At 35.8% G+C, this 21,767-nt stretch overlaps 1 protein-coding gene across 8 annotated transcripts in view; it reads left to right on the top strand.

Annotated features, from left to right (window-relative positions):
• Positions 1–17,532, top strand: part of bdp1 (BDP1 general transcription factor IIIB subunit) — a 35,179-nt gene extending 17,647 nt beyond the window's left edge. Inside the window, exons 23-43 of one of the 8 annotated variants that reach the window (XM_073951362.1) lie at positions 10–58; positions 1,776–1,935; positions 2,029–2,135; positions 2,206–2,430; positions 4,004–4,097; positions 4,221–4,320; positions 4,418–4,493; positions 4,820–5,006; positions 5,101–5,287; positions 5,377–5,449; positions 5,530–5,846; positions 5,931–6,125; positions 7,516–7,618; positions 7,963–8,197; positions 8,282–8,522; positions 10,639–10,714; positions 11,588–11,946; positions 12,608–12,701; positions 12,781–13,060; positions 16,597–16,789; positions 16,911–17,532. In XM_073951362.1, the coding sequence (XP_073807463.1) occupies positions 10–58; positions 1,776–1,935; positions 2,029–2,135; positions 2,206–2,430; positions 4,004–4,097; positions 4,221–4,320; positions 4,418–4,493; positions 4,820–5,006; positions 5,101–5,287; positions 5,377–5,449; positions 5,530–5,846; positions 5,931–6,125; positions 7,516–7,618; positions 7,963–8,197; positions 8,282–8,522; positions 10,639–10,714; positions 11,588–11,946; positions 12,608–12,701; positions 12,781–13,060; positions 16,597–16,789; positions 16,911–17,015 (3,456 nt within the window). In that variant the 3' untranslated portion in view covers positions 17,016–17,532. Of the gene's footprint in view, positions 1–9; positions 59–1,733; positions 1,936–2,028; positions 2,136–2,205; positions 2,431–4,003; positions 4,113–4,220; positions 4,321–4,417; positions 4,494–4,819; positions 5,007–5,100; positions 5,288–5,376; positions 5,450–5,529; positions 5,847–5,930; positions 6,126–7,515; positions 7,619–7,962; positions 8,198–8,278; positions 8,523–10,638; positions 10,715–11,587; positions 11,947–12,607; positions 12,702–12,780; positions 13,061–16,596; positions 16,790–16,910 lie in introns of all 8 variants that reach the window. The other 7 variants (XM_073951361.1, XM_073951360.1, XM_073951359.1 and 4 more) reach the window with 7 other exon arrangements.
• The last annotated feature ends 4,235 nt before the right edge of the window (positions 17,533–21,767 follow it).

Below are 21,767 nucleotides of genomic sequence, written 5' to 3'. Positions count from 1 at the left end.
TATGTCCAGGATGATCTCAGATCCACAGCTGATGATTCTCCTTCCACATCATCAGTTGGTAAGTAAAAGCATTTTTGCTTTTTTTATTTTTTATTTTTTTTATTGCTATATAGTTAACCCTTAACAACTGGGCTTCTCAAAGTCTTGATCCAAAGGTCCAAATCTGAATTCTCATCATCAATGGTCAGGAAAAACTGATTATAACAAAACTTGTTTTTAATAGACATGCACATAAACTAATCAACATTTAAAATAAAAAGTAACTTTTTTTCATTAAAAAAATACATTAATAAGTGCAATAGTGTCAAAGCGACTAGTGGTAAGTGTCAGCAGTTTATATGAACAAAAGCAATAAAAAAAGACAGATCAGACTAATGTAAACTGTGTATTTCATCAGCTGCCTAAACCTTTGTTTCATAGTTTCATTTGACATTTCTACTTCAAAAATCCAACTCTCAATCTCATTACAAATCAAACAGAATATTTTTGTGCTGAAAAGAGTTTTGTCTCCATCCAAATAATCTTTTCTGAAAACATCCTCACACATTCAGACAGTCACTGTGTTAAAGATTACAGCAAACATCATACGCTGACTAAATATCATGACATCGGAATTACACAGGAAGACTTTTGAATGTCACCCCTGGGTCATTGCCGAAAAGACATTTAAAAAACAAACAAAATTGCAAGTTAACATTCTTTTATCAAAGAGGATAGTAGATCCACACCTTAATAATTGCTCTGGAAATATGAAATTGAGGTGGGTCCAAATTAGGTTCTCCCTGGCTACAGTTTTGCTGCTTTCCAGTTAAGTCCCATTTTTATTAAAGCAGTTAATGCATACCTAAAAATGCATACCTAAAAACAATGAAAATTATTTTATACATGATTTAGCTTTTTTTTTAATTAATTTTGCTTTAAGAAAAAGTTTAATGTTTGTACACTTCACATTAACTAATTGTTATTAATATTTTGGTTAATGTTAAAATTAGACAAGTTAAAAACAATTGTTTGTTTGTTTACTTGTCCATTCTGCTTGGCACAGACAGGAAATTTGTCTTTAACACTGGTGACATAAATACAACCATAAACAATTACATAATAGTAACACACAACAAGACAACCACATACATTTAAAAACTTAAACTATCTTAGCCCAATACATATCACTACAGATCATTCTCAGCATCCACCTAATTCACATCAAACATTGATAACAACTTAGGACAACAACCACAATTGGGACAAATGCCTTTTTATAAGCATTTCTACAGGCTCTGGAAATTTGAAACCCATGTCCTGATGGTAACATTTCAAAAGCTGAGTGGAAGGGATGTGTATTATCACAACTGCTGTTTTTTTTTTTTAAATATAAAGGAGTCAAATAAAATCTGCAGTGAATGTTTGTAATCAGTTATTATATTTGCTTGGTTGATAATTTGCGATAATTTCTTTCTTTTTTTTTTTTTTTGTTTCAGTGTTGTGTTACCAAACCATGAGACAATATTATATGTGAGAATACTTTCAATTAATGATCTATATGCCATGTTTAAATTCTGTGTACTAACATTAAAACTTCTCAACTTTAGAAGTATTGTTCATTGTTATAGTATAGTAAACAGAAGTTAGTTTGTATTTTTTAAATATTACCACTAATTATAATGTCTTTCTTCCATAAAGCTGATTTTGTTGACATCAGAAACCGATAACTAAGTGATCAACTTTGTTTGCAGAAATCCCCGAAACAGTTGACAAACCTATGGCTTGTAATACAGATGTACCTGAAAGAAAAACAGAGCTTGCTGCATCTCCAGCCCCGATTTTCGAGATTGAAGATCAAATCAGGGATCAAGAGGAACAGGATTCAGAGTTTGAGATCACAGAGAGCACGATCAATGAGATAATGACAGAGATAAAAAGGAGTATTCCAGTCAGGTGTGCACAAAAAATGTATTAAATCTAAATGGCAACGTTTGAGTGGAATAGTAATTTAACCACAGTCTTGTTTTTCCATTGTTATCTGTGCAGCTTTTCCGGTGATGAAACACACTGTCAAATTGCAAAGCCCACTTCCAGCATAGAATGTGAACCTCAGGTCTCTGTGAGCCCTCAACATACCTCAGAGCCTAATGAAGGTAAGATTTGCATTGTTCATTAATGTCATTATTTTAGACCTAGTAACTGAGATGTGACATCGTCTTTTAGATTCTGCCAAGAAGCCAGATCATCAGAGCCCTTCGATAGCCCAGCACAGTGATTTAGATCAAGGCATAGAGCCTTTCTCTGGAGAAGATAAGCCTGTGTCATCTGTAGTGGATTTGCGGGAATGTAAACAGGATGAGGATCTTCTGTGTCCTGTCCCATTGCTTAACTCAACACAAACACCAGTCCCTGTGGTCAGTGCTGGCACAGAAATCAAACAACAGAATAGTGGGTCTTATGCTTCCTGCTCCTTTTCTTTGATAGGGTTTCATTGTTTTTATATTCATTGTTAATTTTTATTTAAAGGATTAGTTCACCTAAAAATATAAATTATGTTAATAATTACTCACCCTAATGTTGTTTAAATCCCCCAATACCTTTGTTCATCTTCCGACTGCGAATTAAGATATTTTTGTTGAAATCTGAGAGCTCACCGATTCTGTATGGACAGCAGTGATGGGAATAATGGCACTATTAATAAACAGCGTTACTTTTTTCAGTATTGAGCAGTCAATTGAATTACTGTTTCCATTATTATAACACCTTTACAGTTACTGATAATAAAATATTTGCATTACTTATAATTGAGAACACTGAAGTGGTTTTCATGCAAGCAGCATCTCTCAGCTATATGGCCTGAGGTGCGTAAGTATTTGGGGCTGGGGCGGGACACATAACCAGCCAAATATAATGATTGGTGTACATGAACATGAATGTGGTGTAACTGAGAACGTGATAATTGGCTTAGATAGAGTACATTTCAGAGGCAGAGTTGGGCGGATGTTTTCACACATAGACAGTCGCAATAGGACCAGGAGTCAGAATGATGGCAAATCCAACAAGTTCAAATGTAACGTTTGCAAACTGGAAATATAAGCACTAATTTTCCCTGATTGAGGCGAAAGGCAAGAATGTTTATGTGTTGTGCAACTTGTGCCCAGGAAAAAAAGTCTTTCGGCGGAAGTAATTCTAATCTAATGAAGCACCTCATGTCGTCACATGCTACCACAAAATTGTTGAGCTCTGCTACCAAAGGAGGAGACAAAGCCACGACGTCAGAGCAAATAAAACTTCATTTATCTTTGCTGAAAACACTTATTATTTTGTTTAATTCTGTCTGTGTAATATCTAGATATATATTTGAGGACATACTGCTGTTGTCTCTCAAATTGTCCCGAAACAACATTAAAACTGTGTAGATTAGTGGACAATGTTTTGTTTATTTCAAGTAATGCAATAGTTACTTTTTCTGGTAATTAGTTACTTTTGTAATTATGTAACTCGGTTACTAACTATTTGTGAGAAGTAACTATAACTAATTACTTTTTTTAAAGGAACGTGCCACTGATATACAGCCAATGGTCCTAACTCAAAGTCCAAATCCCAAAAAAAGTTGTCAAAACATTCCATGTGACATAAGTAGTTCAACTGTAATCACGTAAAGCTCCAAGAACATTTTTTTGCATCAATTTTTATTATTTTTTTTAATGCTCAAAATTTTACTTTGCGCTATTTGTGATTACAGTTGAAACCACTAAAGTAACATGAAATGTTTGTTTTTGTTTATTTTCTGGGCTATAATTTAGTCAGGACCATTGTGTATTGAGTAAGTGAGCTTACAGATTTCATATAAAATATCTTAATTTGTGTTCTGAAGATGAACAAAGGTATCAGGGATTGAAACAACAGGAGGGTGAGTAATTAATAAAATAAAGAAAAATTTTGGGTGAATTAATCCTCTAATAAAAAAATCACATGTCTTTAATTCTCTTCATTTAATTTTATTTTATTTTTCTTGTAGACCCAGCTTTTAGTGATGCTTCATTGGAACCATTAAAACCACAGAGTCTGGATTCATCTATTTCTGATCATCTCACCCAACATACCAGCAACTTGTACGATACTGATGCGTATGTCTAATGTTTGTTGTTGGTGTTGGTTTTTGGAGCAGTTTTAATTGATAGTTAGTAATGTGTGAGGTTGTCAGATGGATAAAATATGATTTAATTTTGCTTTAGGTTGATGTTTAGTGTGCCTGCAGCTGAAAACATCCAAATACCAGATAAACAGGATTCAGCAAAACAAGACTGCGCTGAAGAGCAATCGTCAGTTTCTGAGGTAAAGTGTCTTGTCAGAATTCAACACTGTGTATATTCTGTATTCACTGTTCATTGAATGAAAGAACGCCTTTTAACTGATTAGTGTTTTCTGGCAGAACTGGAGTGTCCCTCTCGATGGGGATTCAAAAGCTGAAATCTCAATCTCATCTGGAGTGGAGACAGGTGCATCTGGTAATGAATACCAAGCCACTGTATAATATCTACTGCAGTATTGTGAATGATTTGTGCTGTGATGATTTGTACTGTTTCTTATTTCTTATTGTTATCGATGCTTAAAGTTCTACTGCTTAATGTTTTTTGTGGAATCTACTGATTATTTGATGCAATTATTTTCAATAGAAATTCTTTGTGATATTAAAAATGTCTTTTTATTGTCACATTTAATAATTTTAATGCATCTGTTGAATATGAATGTTAATTTTTTTTTTTTTTTTTAATGGTCTTTTCTCAATCTTCTAAATAGTAGTGTTGTTTTACACATTTTTTTCTCCTCACAGATTACCAGGCAGAGGAGCCCACCTTTATTTTGACTCTGTATGAGATTCCAACCTCTGAGCTGTTTAGTGAGGGAATCAGCGGGGAGCAGGACACACTGCCCTATGAACTACAGCCTGCACAAGTCCACACACCCTCACGGTTGAAAGGCAATTCACAAACTCCTTCCTTCACAGAAGAGCCTTCCAGGTACATTTCTCTTTACGTCACTTTTATTAAATACATTTTTACACAAAGTCCTTGGTCATTCATTACATTCCTTCTTGATTACCTTGTTTTGTAGTGCATCTCTGCACATGGCATCAGAAGAGCCAGAGAAACCAGGTGAAAGTGTTTCTTGTGAGGATGATCCTCTGGTTTGTCTTTCAAAGTATCCAGAAAATGCCAGTACACAATTGATATACACACAGGAAAGCAGTTATGATGGTGTGAACTCTTTAATTTGTCCATCTGAGATGCTCTCGGCCACGGTATGAAGTGTAGCAAGTGTGCAGTTTGAAGATTGTTCATATTTTGTTGCGCTTTTAGGAAATTAAAGTGTCTTCCTCTCTGGTTATAGCTTACAGATGTGCCAAATTTGGATGAGACCACAACAAAAGCATCAGAAACAAAAGCTCCTGCTCAGAGGAGAAGTAGGACTTTTTTTTTTTAACTTTGTCGTATCAGTTACAATGAACAGATGCTAAAATTCTCTGTAATCTTTCTGTCAAAGGCAAGATAAAGATCAAGCCAAAACTGAAGCCATGTTTGAAAGCTGGACCTTCAAGAAATGTCCAGTTGGACCCTGCAAGCAGTCAGAGTCCACCATCATCTCATGCCAAAGCTGAAACTGAGAGCGAGTCCAAACAGAAAACATCTGCACAAGAAACTATTGATCCTAAAATCCACTCAGACCCTGAAGACAGTGAGCTGGGAGCCCATTCTGGACATGACTGTGTAGTTTCAGTAGCCACTGTGCCAGTTTCTGAAGAGATGACAGTTGAGCATCCTCTTCAAATAGAAGTTGACCAGATGGACCAAGTCTTTCCAGTGAGTCAGACTGATTTTGTCCATACAGGTCATCATTTATTATATATTTATATAAATTATCTATTAATGCAGGTTTCTTTACAGGTGCACAGTACAGTCATGGACGTGTCCAAGGATAGAAGTGATTATGGTTGTGAGGGTGTTTCACACATGGTGCTGGCTGACACCTTCATGCTCTCTTCAGGAGAAATAGATAGTGTTTTAAATGTGTTGGAAAGCCCTAATAATAGTGAGCTTCAAGAAGAGAGAGAGAAAGTTGTCCTTGAAGTTAATGACCAAGTAAGTGTTTATTTTTTTTGGTAAACACTTTATTTTGATGGTCCACTTGAGTATTAGTAGACTTTCTGCTTAAAAAGACATATAACTGACTATAAGAAACTTTGCAAGTACATGTCAACCATCACAGTATCCATACCCCAACCCCAACCTAACAGTCTACTTAATAATCTATTAATAATTCAACCAATCCTTTTTTTCAGCGTTTTTTCTTTTTTTTTTTTAATCACAATTTAAAATATTAGTCCTTATGCATAGTGATGCACAATATATTGGTGGCTATATCAGTTGTTAAATGTTTTTTATTATCATTATGGGCGATTTAACAAATTAATTATAAGCCAATAAAACTGGTGGCTTATTTCTGCTGGTTGAACTAATTGGATTGCCATCAGAACTACATAGGGAGTTATGACTCTACATAGTACATGCTGCTCCATCTGAATGCACATGCTACAATTTTTGAATTTGTATCATATAAAACATTACAAATCTTATCTAAGTCATGCACTCATTTCTTTGTGGGTTTTAATTGTATATTTAATATTGAAATGTTTTTGCCTTGAAAATAGTCATTGCTGACATGGCATTAAATAAAATATTTCTATGATTAGGCTTGTCACGATATGTGAAAACGCATATTCTAAATAAATAATATTAAATGTTAACATAAAATTGCAAGGTATAAGGTAACAGAGGCTGCGATATCTACTACAGATCTTTTTCATTTGTCAGACACTCACATAAAAATATACTTTAGCAATTTATATTGAAAACTACAGTGTTTTTAACTATACTAAAACTGACACTTCAAGTATAGATCAAGATGTTGCACAATCAGCTAAAATATTGCTAGAATTGGTTTTAATGTATGGCTGATATCATCATATATAGCTGATATAATCATTGATAAAATGATTGAGGTCATGACCATGTGTTTGTGCAATAAATCTATATATTTATTATTGTGACAGGCCTATATATGTTATAAATGCACAAGCAGGAAGTTTTCTAGAACTGTGTTTACTGACAAAATGCACACAAAAAAATGCAAGAGACTGTTTCACATTCTCTTATAGCGACACATGTACAAATTGCACCAGCACTTGACATTTGCGGACATTTTATGGACCTGTGTGCATTTTTACTTAACCTTATTTGTAATTGCCAATTGATTCAAAGAGAACCTTGTTTAAAAGCTGTGTTTCTGTGTACAATGTATCAGGAATGTAAACTGACAAGGCTTTGAAACAACATGCGTTTTAGTTACTGGAGTAACCAAAGTGTGAGCTGTAAATGTAAAGGGGTGGGACAAAGAAAAAAGAGTGTAGAATAGCATTTCATTTGCATATAATAAGACAAATAACTTGTGATTCTGTATTTGTGTCCACAGAAGGAAACAATGGGAGATATTGCTGGAAAGCAGGATAGTTGCCTAAAGACATCAAGTGTGCTGCCATCAACATTTCAAGAGCAGTCTAAGCCCTTTAGCAGATGTACTACATCTTCAACAGTCTTTTTATAACTTTTATTGGTGTAGTTCAGCTAAAAATAAAAACTGCAATGTATATTAGCATTCCCAAAAGGCTTTCTATTTGGAAAAAAAATCCTATATATTTTTATATTTTTTCATTATTTTTGTCCATGCATTGAAAGTTTTATTAACTGAAGCTTTGATGCTTGAAGAGATAGTAAAACTAAATTGATCGTTTTAATCTGACATGACACAATCACTTAATTTGATGAACACATCAGTTAGGTTGTATTACATAAATATTAATTAAAGAATGGACTATGGCATTTATAGTAATATTTGGGTTATAATATTTTTTTCTTCAAGGCAAACTAACATCTCCTACTGAGGACATGTCAAGTCAAGAGCAGTCTGATATTGGGTTTAATGATCCAGCCACAGCTCAAATCATTTCACCAGAACCTCTAATTAAAGAAGAATTAGAAGAGAGAACGGAGCAAGAAGAAGATGTGTCTGAGGAAGAATTAGATGCAAGGCCTGCCTTGATGACTTTGTCTACACAGGATCTTACGTCATTCACATCTGAAAAATCATTAGCATGGTATGACATGGCTTTTTTTAAGTTGTCATTTACTATGTATATTGATATTATGGACTAATTTTCATTTTAATTCTGTCACAGCAGTGATTCGCCATCTGTGGAAATGAAAAAAGAGGGAGGTTCTCTTGATGTGACGCACATAGTGTTGTCTGATATATTTGTGCCGGTTTCTAATGAAACACAAGATGATGTTAATATGGAGAGAGGCTGTTCTGTCCAAAGCGTCAACCAGATGGGTGAAGAGGAGAGACGATCATATGAGAGAGTTTGTCATGTGGTGCTGACTGATATATTGAGAAGCCCTCGATTGACAGAAAGACCTCAGGTTAATTTTATAACTGACAAAACTAATAGGATTTTTTTTTCACCCCAAATTAAAAAATTTGGAAATTATTTACTTATGCTTCACAAACCTCAGTGCATCCCACAGGTTTGAAATATACTTTCAGCCAAACTTAAATACATCTTATCCCCATAGCACATAATTGGTTAACTACATGTGACAAAAAAAAAAATGAAAATAATCTATGAAACAAAAAAGGTTCAGGTTGCTTTATTGGCATGACATTTACTACAGTATCACTAAAGCATTTTAATAAAAATTTGCATTAAATAGTAATTAGAATAGAATGTGTAGATTATTTAAATAAGGCAAATGAGTTGATTGACCATTTCTTATAGTGTACATATTTTTTTGCAGTCAGTGTGGATGTCATTTCGAATACATATTAAATTGTTGTTGAATAGTTTAGATTAAATAATCTATTATTTATTTTTTCTCTCAGTCTTGCGGCTGTGCATGCTGTCAGCTGTGAAGCCAAACGAAAAGTAGTCTTTAATAAAAGAGTAATGCAAAAATGCATACAATTAACAACACCTTTAGAAATTGAAAGCAAACGTCAAATCCTGGAGATTTAGAAACACCGGCCTAAAGCATTTTCAAGCCCCAAAAAGGCGTATCTCGGTGGATCTCTGCAAAACATGCAAGACTATCTGGGGAAGTGTTGTTGGCATTTCTCACACACACACAATGAGCAGTACAAAATGTGTATCTTGGGTGGGTAGAAAAAGGATGATAATATTGGTTTAAAAAAAAAAAAACTGTCATGAAATATTCTTGGGCAGCCATTAATATACCTGGGCAGCCCAGCCAAGTAAAGTCTGTGTGGGAAGCACTGAACCTGTTTCTTTCAACCAGTAACCGTTGACGTCATATCAGAAAAGAAAACAAATGACTTCTAACAAAATCACTTACTTTGTGTTCAATGGAAAAAAGAAACTGAGAGGTTTGGAACCACTCGAGTAAGTTTTCATATTTGTTTAAATTATTATACATTTAATGATTTTGGTGGATATTTAACTATACATTTTCATTGTTTTCATATTCAACTATTTTACCTGGCAAAAATTAATTTAAAAATTTATATTTAATGTAATCTTTATGTAAAGATGTGTGCGCACTGTGAAATTTGGGAGATAAACCAGAAATCAGAAATAAAAATTTTTTTAAAAACATTTATCGATAAATTATTTTATTAGATTATCAAAACATTAACAACAGTAATTATCAGGTCCCAGTTTTTCCAAAAAAAAATTCTCTGTATCAGATTGGTCCAGATATGGAAATCCCATGTTCTGCTATTTAGGATACGATTTAGGATCTATCTTACTTTTATGACAATTTTTTAAATGAACATTGGGTTGGATCACTGTCCAAATACCAAATTTCAGTATTACCAAATCCTGTTTACCAGAGCCTTAAATGGAACCAACAGTGTAGCCTACTTTACTGGCTTAGTAAAGAACAACAGGGAGGCAAAATACTTGTGGCCACAAACAGCCATTGTTTGTTTTTATAGTAAGAAACAGAAATACTACAATCAACAAACATTTATCATTTTTTAGTTTGTTCTAATACAATACTGCTTTGATATTGTTTTGTTGTTGTTTACCATATTTCATTAGATGTTTTTAACAATTTTTTACATTTCAACTGAATACACCCTTCTGATGGGATCAGGATAATCCTGTTTTTTGTTTTTGTTTTTGTTTTTTATCAAATAGATCCCAATTCAGATAAACCAAATGGCAGGTTTGAGCTAAATCGAATGTACGATTGGATTACATGGTCTGATCTTTATTTAAAATCCCTTTGTTACTTTTGAAAACTTATTTCAAAATACCACTGGATTACTTTTGAAAAACTGGTCCCTGCTCATACCATCGCTAGTTAAACAGTATGTGTAGTTGAATTTAGTGCAATCCAGCAGACAGTATAAAAATTGCTTTTACAAATGACTTTATCACTTTTTTTATTAAGAGTTATAGTTTATTTATCATTAGGATCCATAAATTCTAAATATCGTGCATGTGAATGTTGCTCAGCATCACTAAATGTGTCTAAATGACTAAATGTAAAAACTTCTGTTTAAATTCTACAGCTGAGAGAGGAGGCACAGTCATCACATGCTGAATCGTCAGTATCACCCAAGAGGAACAGGCCTGCTCAGGGAAAAGGTGGTGGAAATACTATTGATATAATGTCTTTTCCCAACTTATTGCACACATTTACTAAATTTAACATACAGTATTAGTGTTTCTATTATGTCATTTTTGACACAATTGGATGTAATGCAAATGCATTGTCCAATGCAATTTAAAAAAAGCAAAGAGCAAATTTCTTGGTCCCTTTATCAATCTGGAGTCGCCACAGCGGAATCAACCGCCATCTTATTCAGCATTTGTTTTACGCAGCAGATGCCCTTTGAGCCGCAACCCATCTCTGGGAAACCCATACACACTCAGTCGCACACATACATACACTATGGACAATTTAGCCTACCCAATTCACCTGTACCGCATATCTTTGGATTTTGGGGAAAACGGAGCACCCAGAGAAAACCCACGCAAACGCAGGGAGAACATGCAAACTCCACACAGAAACACCAACTGACCCAGCCGAGGCTCGAACCAGCAACCTTCTTGTTGTGAGACGATAGCACTACCTACTGCGCCACTGCGTCGCCTAATCTATTGTTCTCTAACAAATTGAAGCTTTTTATTCCAGATTAGCTTTAATGATAAGTGGTTACTAAATGACAAGTGCAATAATTATCCTAAGGGATGCTCTTACCTGTTTGCTTAGTTAAATCCAGATGTTTAGTTTCTTTGAGAGGCAATGTGTATCTTAAGCCATAAATAAATAATGTTTGCCTTTTTATTAGGAGTGACAAATTAAAAAAATAATTAACCTTTTGTATTTTTTTTGTATAACCATAATTTTTTTTTTACTGAGCTAAAATGTCTGTGACCATAGTTATTTAGATAATGCAGAGAGGTTGGTTGGATTTGCTTCTAACTTCATGCTTTCAATCTCTCTTGGATTTCAAGGCACACAGTGTTCAAAACCTACATTATCAAAAAGGATAGACGATCCTTCAGAAACTGACCTCATTCCACCCAGCTCTGCACAGAGCTCTCTGGCTGCACCTCAACAGTCTCTGGACCATCAAGCAGAGGAATGGACCTTTAAAAGCAATATGTTGCCCATAGACTCAGATGAGATTGAGAACTGGTGTGAAGGAGTTTCCCACATGTTGCTGTCAGATGCATTTGTGCCTGTTTCTGAAGAGAATGAGGAGAACAACACAAACCTAAAAATGTTTGACTCGAGCAGTCCTCATGACAATAAGGAATTTGCTCGAAGTCCATCAATAAGGAGGAAGACACCTTCAGTGATATCAGATAATGTAAGCTAATTCAGGAAGCATTTAACAGCAGTTCATCGTAATAGATTTTGTATTGGTAAATCTCCAGAAGACTTGTCCAGATGTTGATATACCCCCAAACATTCTGAAAGGAAAAACGTTGCATGATAAAAGTGGTGTGCTCCCTTATATTGGGAGTTTTGGCAACATGATAGTTAATATTAGATTGAAGAATTATACTTCTATATCTCATAGTCATAATGTAATTATTACTTTTATGTAACATTATTTTTTATAGTCATAAACCTATGTTTTATATATATATATATATATATATATATATATATATATATATATATATATATATATATATATATATATATATATATATATATATATATATATATATATATATATATATATATATATACTTACATACATACATACATACATACATATATTATACTGTTTATAAATAGTATATGCCATTACAATGAAAGCTAATAAGACCTTAAAATGGTAAAGGCTTCATTAGTAGAATTTCTCTATGCCAAAATACCACCATATTTTCTGTAAAACAACACTCATCTTAATACTGTATGTTTATTATTTTGTAGAGTATACTGTCACCTGCACTGTTTTTGAGAATCACCTAAATTAACTTTTAAACAAGGTGTAAATGACTACAAAATCTGTTTTATAGACGCCTCCAATAGACTCTACCACTGAAATACCAGAGATTGGGGTCTCAAAAGAGAGTCTGCCTGCATCACAAGCCAAAGAATCACCAACAACAAGTGAGTTGTTCTTCTTCATACAATATGATATGCCGTAGTCTCCAGGATTTTTTCATCAATGTGTCTTTCTCTAAATCAGATACATTTCACATGACACTAAGATCACCTGAAAGATGCATTAAAGATCAGCCTAAAGTGCAGAAGTCTCCTCAGGCTGCCTCAACGACACCTCAGCGGACTCTGACATCAAAAGTGAAGGAGTCAGTGGAGTCTCCATCAAGGCAACACATAGGAGAGACCTCAAGTTTGTGTAGAGTACAGTTAGAGAGGTTGTCGATGGAGGAAATCCGTGCTGCTCAAAGTGTTCTGCAGCCAAAACATCACAGCACGCCTGTCACTGTGAAAACCACTTCTAGAGGGTAAGAACAGCTTTTCATTTCACACTAGTGACATAAAGGCCATATTAACACGTGGTATTAAGATGCTTTTGGTTGATCAGATCACACCTAAGGACCCGTTTACACTAGTGCGTTTTAGTTTTAAAACGGCGTTTTAGAATGAAAACGATCTGCGTCCACACTCGCGTTTTACCCAGCGTTTCTGAACAGCTCTCCGTCCACACCAAAACGCTGAAAACGCACATCACGTGACCACACACACACACTCTCAGGCAAGCGCTGCAGCCAATCTACCCAGATAAGAGCTGTGCTAGTCGGACTTCTCATCAAACATCTCCTGCTGGATCTAATCTCACTATATTTATTAAACGTGATATTTCATTCATCTTGTTGTCTTTATCTAACGACATATTCCCTGACTTTGGTCACTGGAATCTATTACTTGTTCTCAGGTAACGTGTTTTGGCTGAGCGCAAAGATAAGTTAATGATTAATGTAAGCACGTACATTCTGTATATTGACTGATCGCTTGCCTTTATTTCCTATAATGTATAAACTTATTGTATGTTATACTTTTATAATGGCCATTATCGATTATTAAAACTGATATTCAGCAAAAGAGAGGGTTTCATATTTTCACTGAAATTGGAAGGAGGCCCTTGTTATCGGCTCCAATTTGTTATAAATATCCACACACTGAAGATGACGCTCATAAATGCAGCACAACGCCTCAACATTTCTGCTGTCTGTTAAGTTGCTAATATTAAAATCAAAATAGGCAGTTCCTTAAATCATGTTTACATTTTATTGTTGAAAAAGTGAAACAACGTAGCCAGAGTGATGTGAATGAAGTTATAAAGTACGCTGTTCCCTTTGAAGATTTACCCGTGTCCTCGGTATAGTCTGTTTTCCATATCAAACTGAGAAGAAGAGACTGCAGCCTTGATCAAACTTGCGAAGTCTTAACTTACACTGAGAAGATGCGAGACTGAACTGTATGTTAGGCTACTTAATATCGAGGAAAAGCCCCAATCAGAGAGGCGAATGTCGGCAGCCCCGCCTCCGTTTTCAGATGTCTCTGTTTTCCATCATCCACACTGAGACGGAGCAGCAGCGTTTCAGAATGAAAACGGCCTCTCCAGCGTTTTCGAAACGCTCCGTTTTCGGCGCTCGAGAACTCCGGCGTAGTGTGGACGGATGGCGTAACCTTAGCAAAACTTATGCGTTTTCAAACTAAAACGCATTAGTGTAAACGGGGCCTAAGTCATATATCAGAACAATTTCACATATTAAATCAATGCACCCTATGGCACCATGTTTAAGAATTGGGTTAATAGGCAGACTGTGGGTGGTCCATGATTGCATTTGACCACCTGAGCCACTACACCATAAGTCACTAGGCAGACTAGTCCAGGTCTGGACCCAGAAGGCCTTTGATGCACACCCAGACCTACAGCCTAGAGGTCAGCGCAGGACTGTTTTTTTTTTCAGTCCTGCTGCCATTACTTTTTATTCTGCACCTGAACCAGACAGCATGATGAATAATGTTTCCATGATGATGCTGATAAAATAGCTTTCTGGAATGTTAATACAAGTGCATTGTTGCCCTTATAACACAAGAGTAATGTAAACAGAAGAAATTAATGCTCTAAACCACAGGTGTCAAAGCCAGTTCCGGGAGGGCCGCAGCTCTGCACAGTTTAGTTCCAACTTCAACTTCAACACACTCACCTGTAAGTTTCAAACAAGCCTAAAGGACACAACTGATTTGATCAGATGTGCTTAATTCGAGTTGGAATTAAACTGTGCAGAGCTGCAGCCCTCCAGGAACTGGCTTTAACACCTGTTCTCTGAACTGTTGAGTCACGAAGTAAAACAAAATTGGAAAAGTCAAGCTTTCCCTTCCTTTAATGTTCTTAATTTGAGCACTTCATTTGAACATACAATTTTTAATAATTTAGTTTAGCCCAGAACCCCTTCCTAGGTAGGTGACCAGGAGGCATCCAAAACAGATGCCGGAGACACCTCAACTGGCTTGCCTTGATGTAAAGGAGCAGCAGCTCTGTTCTGAGTTACTCCCGGGTGACAGAGCTCTCTAATAATGTGCCTTGCCAACCTGTGAAAGAAACTCACTTCAGCCACTTGAATTCAAGATCTTGTTCTTTCGGTCATGGCAGTAAGCTCAGGAACATAGCTGAGAGCAGGAACGTAGGTTGAGTAGTAAATTGATGAAAGTAAATCGAGTGCTTTGTCTTTATGCTCCGCTCACTTTTTACCACAACAGACTGGTACATTGACCAAATTGCTGCTGTTGTTGCACCAGTCTGTGTCAATCTCATGTTCCATCCTTGCCTCCCTCATGAACAAAACCCCAAAATACTTGAGCTCCTCCACGTGAGCTAAGGACTCTCTTCCAACCTGGAGTTGGCAAGCTACCTTTCTCCTCTCAAGCACAATTGGTGCTGATTTTCATCCTCGCCGTGTCCCACTCAGCAGCAAACTGTCTCAGTGCATGTCGAAAGGTCCAGGTCAGATGAAGCTATGAGAACAATAACATCTGCAAATAAATGCAGTTGAAATCCTGTGGTCCCTGAATTAGACCCCCTCTTGCTGTAGACTGTGCCTACTGTAGAAATTCTGTCCAAAACATGACGAAAGGAAGCTATGTGCACTGGGAACAAGTCTGATTTATTGCCGGCAATGCCAACCAAACCATAGAGACCAGACGAACTTTAAGCATTTCATTGCCCACAGAATGCCACGATGGACATAGTTGAATACCTTTTCTAAGTCTACAAAGCACCTGTGGACTGAACAGGTGACTCCCATGAAACCTCAAACACACTAGAGAAGAGGGTGCAGAGCTGTTCCACGACCTGAACAAATTCTGCATTGTTTCTCCTGAATCTGAGGTTTAGCCATCAGCCTCATTGACCTCTCCAGTACCCTGGCACAGACTTTTCTAGGGAGGCTTCAACACATGGGAGCTATCTCCTGTCAGAACAATTCAACCTCCCGCATTTATTCAGAATCCTTCCTTGTCAGTGAGGTGACATTCCATGTCCCGAGAGCTAGTTGCTGTGTCTAATGCACTGGCTCCTTCTGCAGGAGGTGTGTGACAGGTGGAGGGTACCACATCACTCTTTGTGGCTGTGCCAGCCCGGGTTCCATAGGGAAGACTGCAATCCCCAAACCCAGGCCTGGCTCCAGGGTGGGGCCCAAGTTGCATCATGGCAATGTCCCTCACTTTGACTTTACTCAAAAGGTGTATTTTTAATCTTTTTGGTCTGCCTTAACAACCAAAACCTTTTTTTGGAAGCAAGTACCAAAGCATTTATATCTTTTTAGGTTTATTCAAACCCTTTCACCCAGAGAAGGTGGTGATTTGTGGAAAGGCCAGACTACAACAAAATCTTGTTAAAACTTACAGTAATGCACACGTTTTGCTAAACATATTTGATGAATGGATGGATAGAAAGAAAGAAAGAAAGAGAATATGTTCTGCTGTTCAAATTAAAAGCAACTACTCGACCAAATCAGTCTCTTTGTACTCCTAGAAATGAAACCCAAATAGTATCATCTCTGGCTTTGCTTGGAAGCAGAAGTCCTGGTTTTGAACTGCAAGCTGGTGAAGAGACACATGTACCATCAGGATTCTCACCAAAGATTGTTCTTCACCGTATTCCTATAACACCTACCTCATCTCCAGCTAGAGCACCCACAGCCTCTCAAACATCGGCAGATGGGCAGGTACTGTACACACCGCCATCAAATAAATTATCTATAGGCAAACCATTGTGTTGTAATGAGTGCAATTTTGACATCTTTCATCTGAGGCATTTTTAATAATATCATATGCTCTGTTGTTCAGTCTCCTCAAAGCAGCCCTTCTGCTGGGGAATCTTCTAAGGATCCAGTTCAGGTGTCTCAGTTCTTCCTGGATGATATCTTCACTGAAGTCGAGGATACCGACTAATCATTTGTGATTTTTTGGGTAATTTTCACTGCTGCTATTTCTGTTCATTGCACTATAGAGTGAACAATGTTACACTAATTTACTGAAAGAGTGGCTGTGAGCAATTTTAATAGTTTGTCTAATTTCATTTTGTTTATGATGGAAAAAAAATGTCTGTTGAATTTTTCTGCAATTCTTTATTCTTTTTGTTGATGTTTAATCACAGCTCTTATTTATTTCTATTTATTTACTATTGAACATCACTCACAGTCACATTGTGTCACCAGTGTGATTTTTACTGACTGATTTTGAGTTTAAAGCTCTTGTGTTGTTCAGTGGAAATATATTTGTTTTTAATGGTTAACATGTTATTTCTTGTGTTTTTCTTTGAGATTGAAGCTTTACAATATCTTTCTCCAGTAAGAAATAACCTTTCAATTGTCAGTTGTTTTGGCTGTATGTGGCAGTCTGGATATCACAGCAGTTTAGTAATTAGAAACAAATGAAATGAACAAATAAATAAATGGATTCAACTTTTTCCAACTTTTTTTTTATATTGTGAACTCTAAATTATTTTGATTTAAATGAAACAGAATTTTAGTTTTAAATGTTTAGCTCTCAGGAAAAAAGGAAATTTAATCACCTTTTACTCATGAGTGCCTCCAAACCTTTGTAAGTTTTTTTTTTTATTTTATTTTATTTTTTTATGTCGAACCATAAAAAGGTTTTGAAGAATTTTGGAAACCAGTAGTTATTGATATCCATATGATAAAAAACACCAACTATAGAAGTCAATGTACACCAGTTTTCAATTATTTTGTTAAGTCTTTCTTTTGAACAGAAGAACCTCAAACTAATCTGGAACAAAATGGTCAATTAAATGTTTTGTTCACTGTCCCTTTCATTTTAAATTTGACTGGGTAAAAAAAAAAAAAAAGAGTAAGGAGCTTTTTTATTAATTCGTATATTTATTTATTAGCATGTGGTGATAGTTTTAAAGTGAAAAAAAGGCATTTAAACTAGTTTTAACAAAATACAGAGCCTGCTAATTCTACACTCACCAGCCACTTTATTAGGTACACCTATCCAACTGCTCATTAACAAATTTCTAAGCAGCCAATCTCATGGCAGCAACTCAATGCATTTAGGCATGTAGACATGATCAAGATGATCTGCTGCAGTTCAAACCAAGCATCAGAATTGGGAAGAAAAGTGATTTAAGTGACTTTGAACGTGGCATGGTTGTTGGTGCCAGACGGGCTGGTCTGAGTATTTCAGAAACTGCTGATCTAATGGAACTTTCATGCACAAACATCTCTAGGGTTTACAGAGAATGGTCCGAAAAAGAGAAAATATCCAGTGAGCGGCAGTTCTGTGGGCGTAAATGCCTTGTTGAGGTCAGAGGAGAATGGCCAGACTAGTTCGAGCTGATAGAAAGGCAACAGTAACTCAAATTACCAACCGAGGTATGCAGAAGAGCATCTCTGAATGCACAACATGTCAAATCTTAGGCGGATGGAATACAGCAGCAAAGGACCACACCGTGTGCGACTCCTGTGAGCTAAGAACAGGAAACTGAGGCTACAATTCACACAGGCTCACCAAAATTGGACAATAAAGTATTGGAAAAACGTTGCCTGATCTGATGAGTCTCGATATCTGCTGTGACATTCGGATGGTAGGGTCAGAATTTGGCACCAAGCACACAAAAGTGTGGATCCATCCTGCTTTGTATCAATGATTCAGGCTGGTTTCCTTGGTACACTTTGGGCCCATAATTACCAATTGAGCTTCGTGTCAACGCCACAGCCTCCCTGTGTATTATTGCTGACCATGTCCATCCCTTTGACTACAGTGTACCCAATTTCTGATGGCTACTTCCAGCGACATAAGGCAACATGGCATAAAGCGTGAATCATCTCAGACTGATTTCTTTTACATGACAATGCGGTTACTCTACGCAAATGGCCTCCAAAGCCATCAGATCTCAATCCAATAGAGCACCTTTGGGATGTGGTGGAATGGGAGATTCACATTATGGATGTGCAGCTGACCAATCTGCAGCAACTGCGTGATACTATTATGTTAATATGGACCAACATTTCTGAGAAATATTTACAGTGCCTTGTTGAATCTATGCCATGTATGATTAAGGCAGTTCTGGAGGCAAAAGGGGGTCAATCTAATAGTAGTAAGATGTACCTAATAAAGTGGCCGGTGAGTGTACTGATTTGTGTATTTTGATTGTAAAAAGTGGAAATTGTAAATGTATGCAGATTTATTCATTTTTTTTGTCTTTTAACACGATTTTCATAAATGGTGGATCATTTGTTACATATTTTTATGCTGTAGTTAGGAAAAGACGAGATTTTTTGTATTAGGAAACGTTTCATTTTTTTCTAGATTAAATGCATATTTTTTAAGTACATAAAATGAAAAGGTCTGTTATTGTTGTTTTTATTAGGGTATTTATACATTTATTTAATTTATTCAATTATCTAATTTGTAAATAATTATCTAATACTTACAGAACTACAAAGAACTTTCTTCTTTTTTTCTGCCATATGACTTTATGCTGGCATGCACTAAATTCCAGGGGTTTCATTACCACGACGTAAAATGGGCGTGGCTCGGTCGGTGTTTGGGAAACGCCCCCTTAAAAAAAAACAATACTGAGAGGTCACCGATCATGCGCAGTACAGGTTCTTTTTTAGCGCGGTCATTTCAAACAGGATGATAATGGATAAAGAACCTACCGCGGTGGATAACGAGGGAAAAAACAATCATACAGGTTGTTTTTTTGGTTTTATAATGTTATATTTTAAAGATTTCATTAGCAAAAACGGCTGACCTCGTTTTACTCCGTTTTACTGTCTCTGGGCTTTTGTACTTCCATTTTAAACCAAATAATAATGGTTGTGGTAAGATTAACCGTGTTTTTGTAGTTTAAAATATGGTATTCAGTCATGTTTAAACAAATAAATACCACATTTTCTGTAATAAATCGTGGTTAATTTTTCTTTCTCGATCTTAGTTAATTAACATAACACATATTTATTTTCTATTTTTATTTAAAGTCATCATACACAAAACAACTGGGATCAGGACAGGTATCTGATGTTACTGTATATAATATAAAAGTGATCATACATGAAACACCTGGGATCAGGACAGGTATTTGATGTTAATATATATAAAAGTGATCATACATGAAACCCCTGGGATCAGGACAGGTATCTGATGTTAATATATATAAAAGTGATCATACATGAAACACCTGGGATCAGGACAGGTATCTGATGTTACTGTATATAATATAAAAGTGATCATACATGAAACCCCTGAGATCAGGACAGGTATCTGATGTTACTGTATATAATATAAAAGTGATCATACATGAAACACCTGAGATCAGGACAGGTATCTGATGTTAATATATATAAAAGTGATCATACATGAAACCCCTGAGATCAGGACAGGTATCTGATGTTACTGTATATAATATAAAAGTGATCATACATGAAACACCTGAGATCAGGACAGGTATCTGATGTTAATATATAAAAAAGTGATCATACATGAAACACCTGGGATCAGGACAGGTATCTGATGTTAATATATAAAAAAGTGATCATACATGAAACACCTGAGATCAGGACAGGTATCTGATGTTAATATATATAAAAGTGATCATACATGAAACACCTGGGATCAGGACAGGTATCTGATGTTAATATATATAAAAGTGATCATACATGAAACACCTGGGATCAGGACAGGTATCTGATGTCAACTAATATAAAAGTGATCATACATGAAACACCTGAGATCAGGACAGGTATCTGATGTTAATGTATATAATATAAAAGTGATCATACATGAAACACCTGAGATCAGGACAGGTATCTGATGTTAATGTATATAAAAGTGATCATACATGAAACACCTGAGATCAGGACAGGTATCTGATGTTAATATATATAAAAGTGATCATACATGAAACACCTGAGATCAGGACAGGTATCTGATGTTAATGTATATAAAAGTGATCATACATGAAACACCTGAGATCAGGACAGGTATCTGATGTTAATGTATATAAAAGTGATCATACATGAAACACCTGGGATCAGGACAGGTATCTGATGTTAATGTATATAATATAAAAGTGATCATACATGAAACACCTGAGATCAGGACAGGTATCTGATGTTAATGTATATAATATAAAAGTGATCATACATGAAACACCTGAGATCAGGACAGGTATCTGATGTTAATGTATATAATATAAAAGTGATCATACATGAAACACCTGGGATCAGGACAGGTATCTGATGTTAATGTATATAATATAAAAGTGATCATACATGAAACACCTGAGATCAGGACAGGTATCTGATGTTAATGTATATAATATAAAAGTGATCATACATGAAACCCCTGGGATCAGGACAGGTATCTGATGTTAATGTATATAAAAGTGATCATACATGAAACACCTGAGATCAGGACAGGTATCTGATGTTAATGTATATAAAAGTGATCATACATGAAACACCTGGGATCAGGACAGGTATCTGATGTTAATGTATATGATATATAAAGTTTTTGGCACAAAAGCCGTGGGATCGGGACAGGTATCTTAAGTTATAACAGTATTAATGTAATCTGAGAGGTATCTTAAGTTAATTTGTTTAATATAACATTCACTGACTTCACATGAAACACCTGCGATCAGGACAGCTATTTTGTACTGCATATAAAAGGCAT

Source organism: Danio rerio, chromosome 5 (genome assembly GCF_049306965.1).
Source record: "Danio rerio strain Tuebingen ecotype United States chromosome 5, GRCz12tu, whole genome shotgun sequence".
Taxonomy (NCBI): domain Eukaryota; kingdom Metazoa; phylum Chordata; class Actinopteri; order Cypriniformes; family Danionidae; genus Danio; species Danio rerio.
This window is presented reverse-complemented; position numbering and strand designations above follow the sequence as displayed.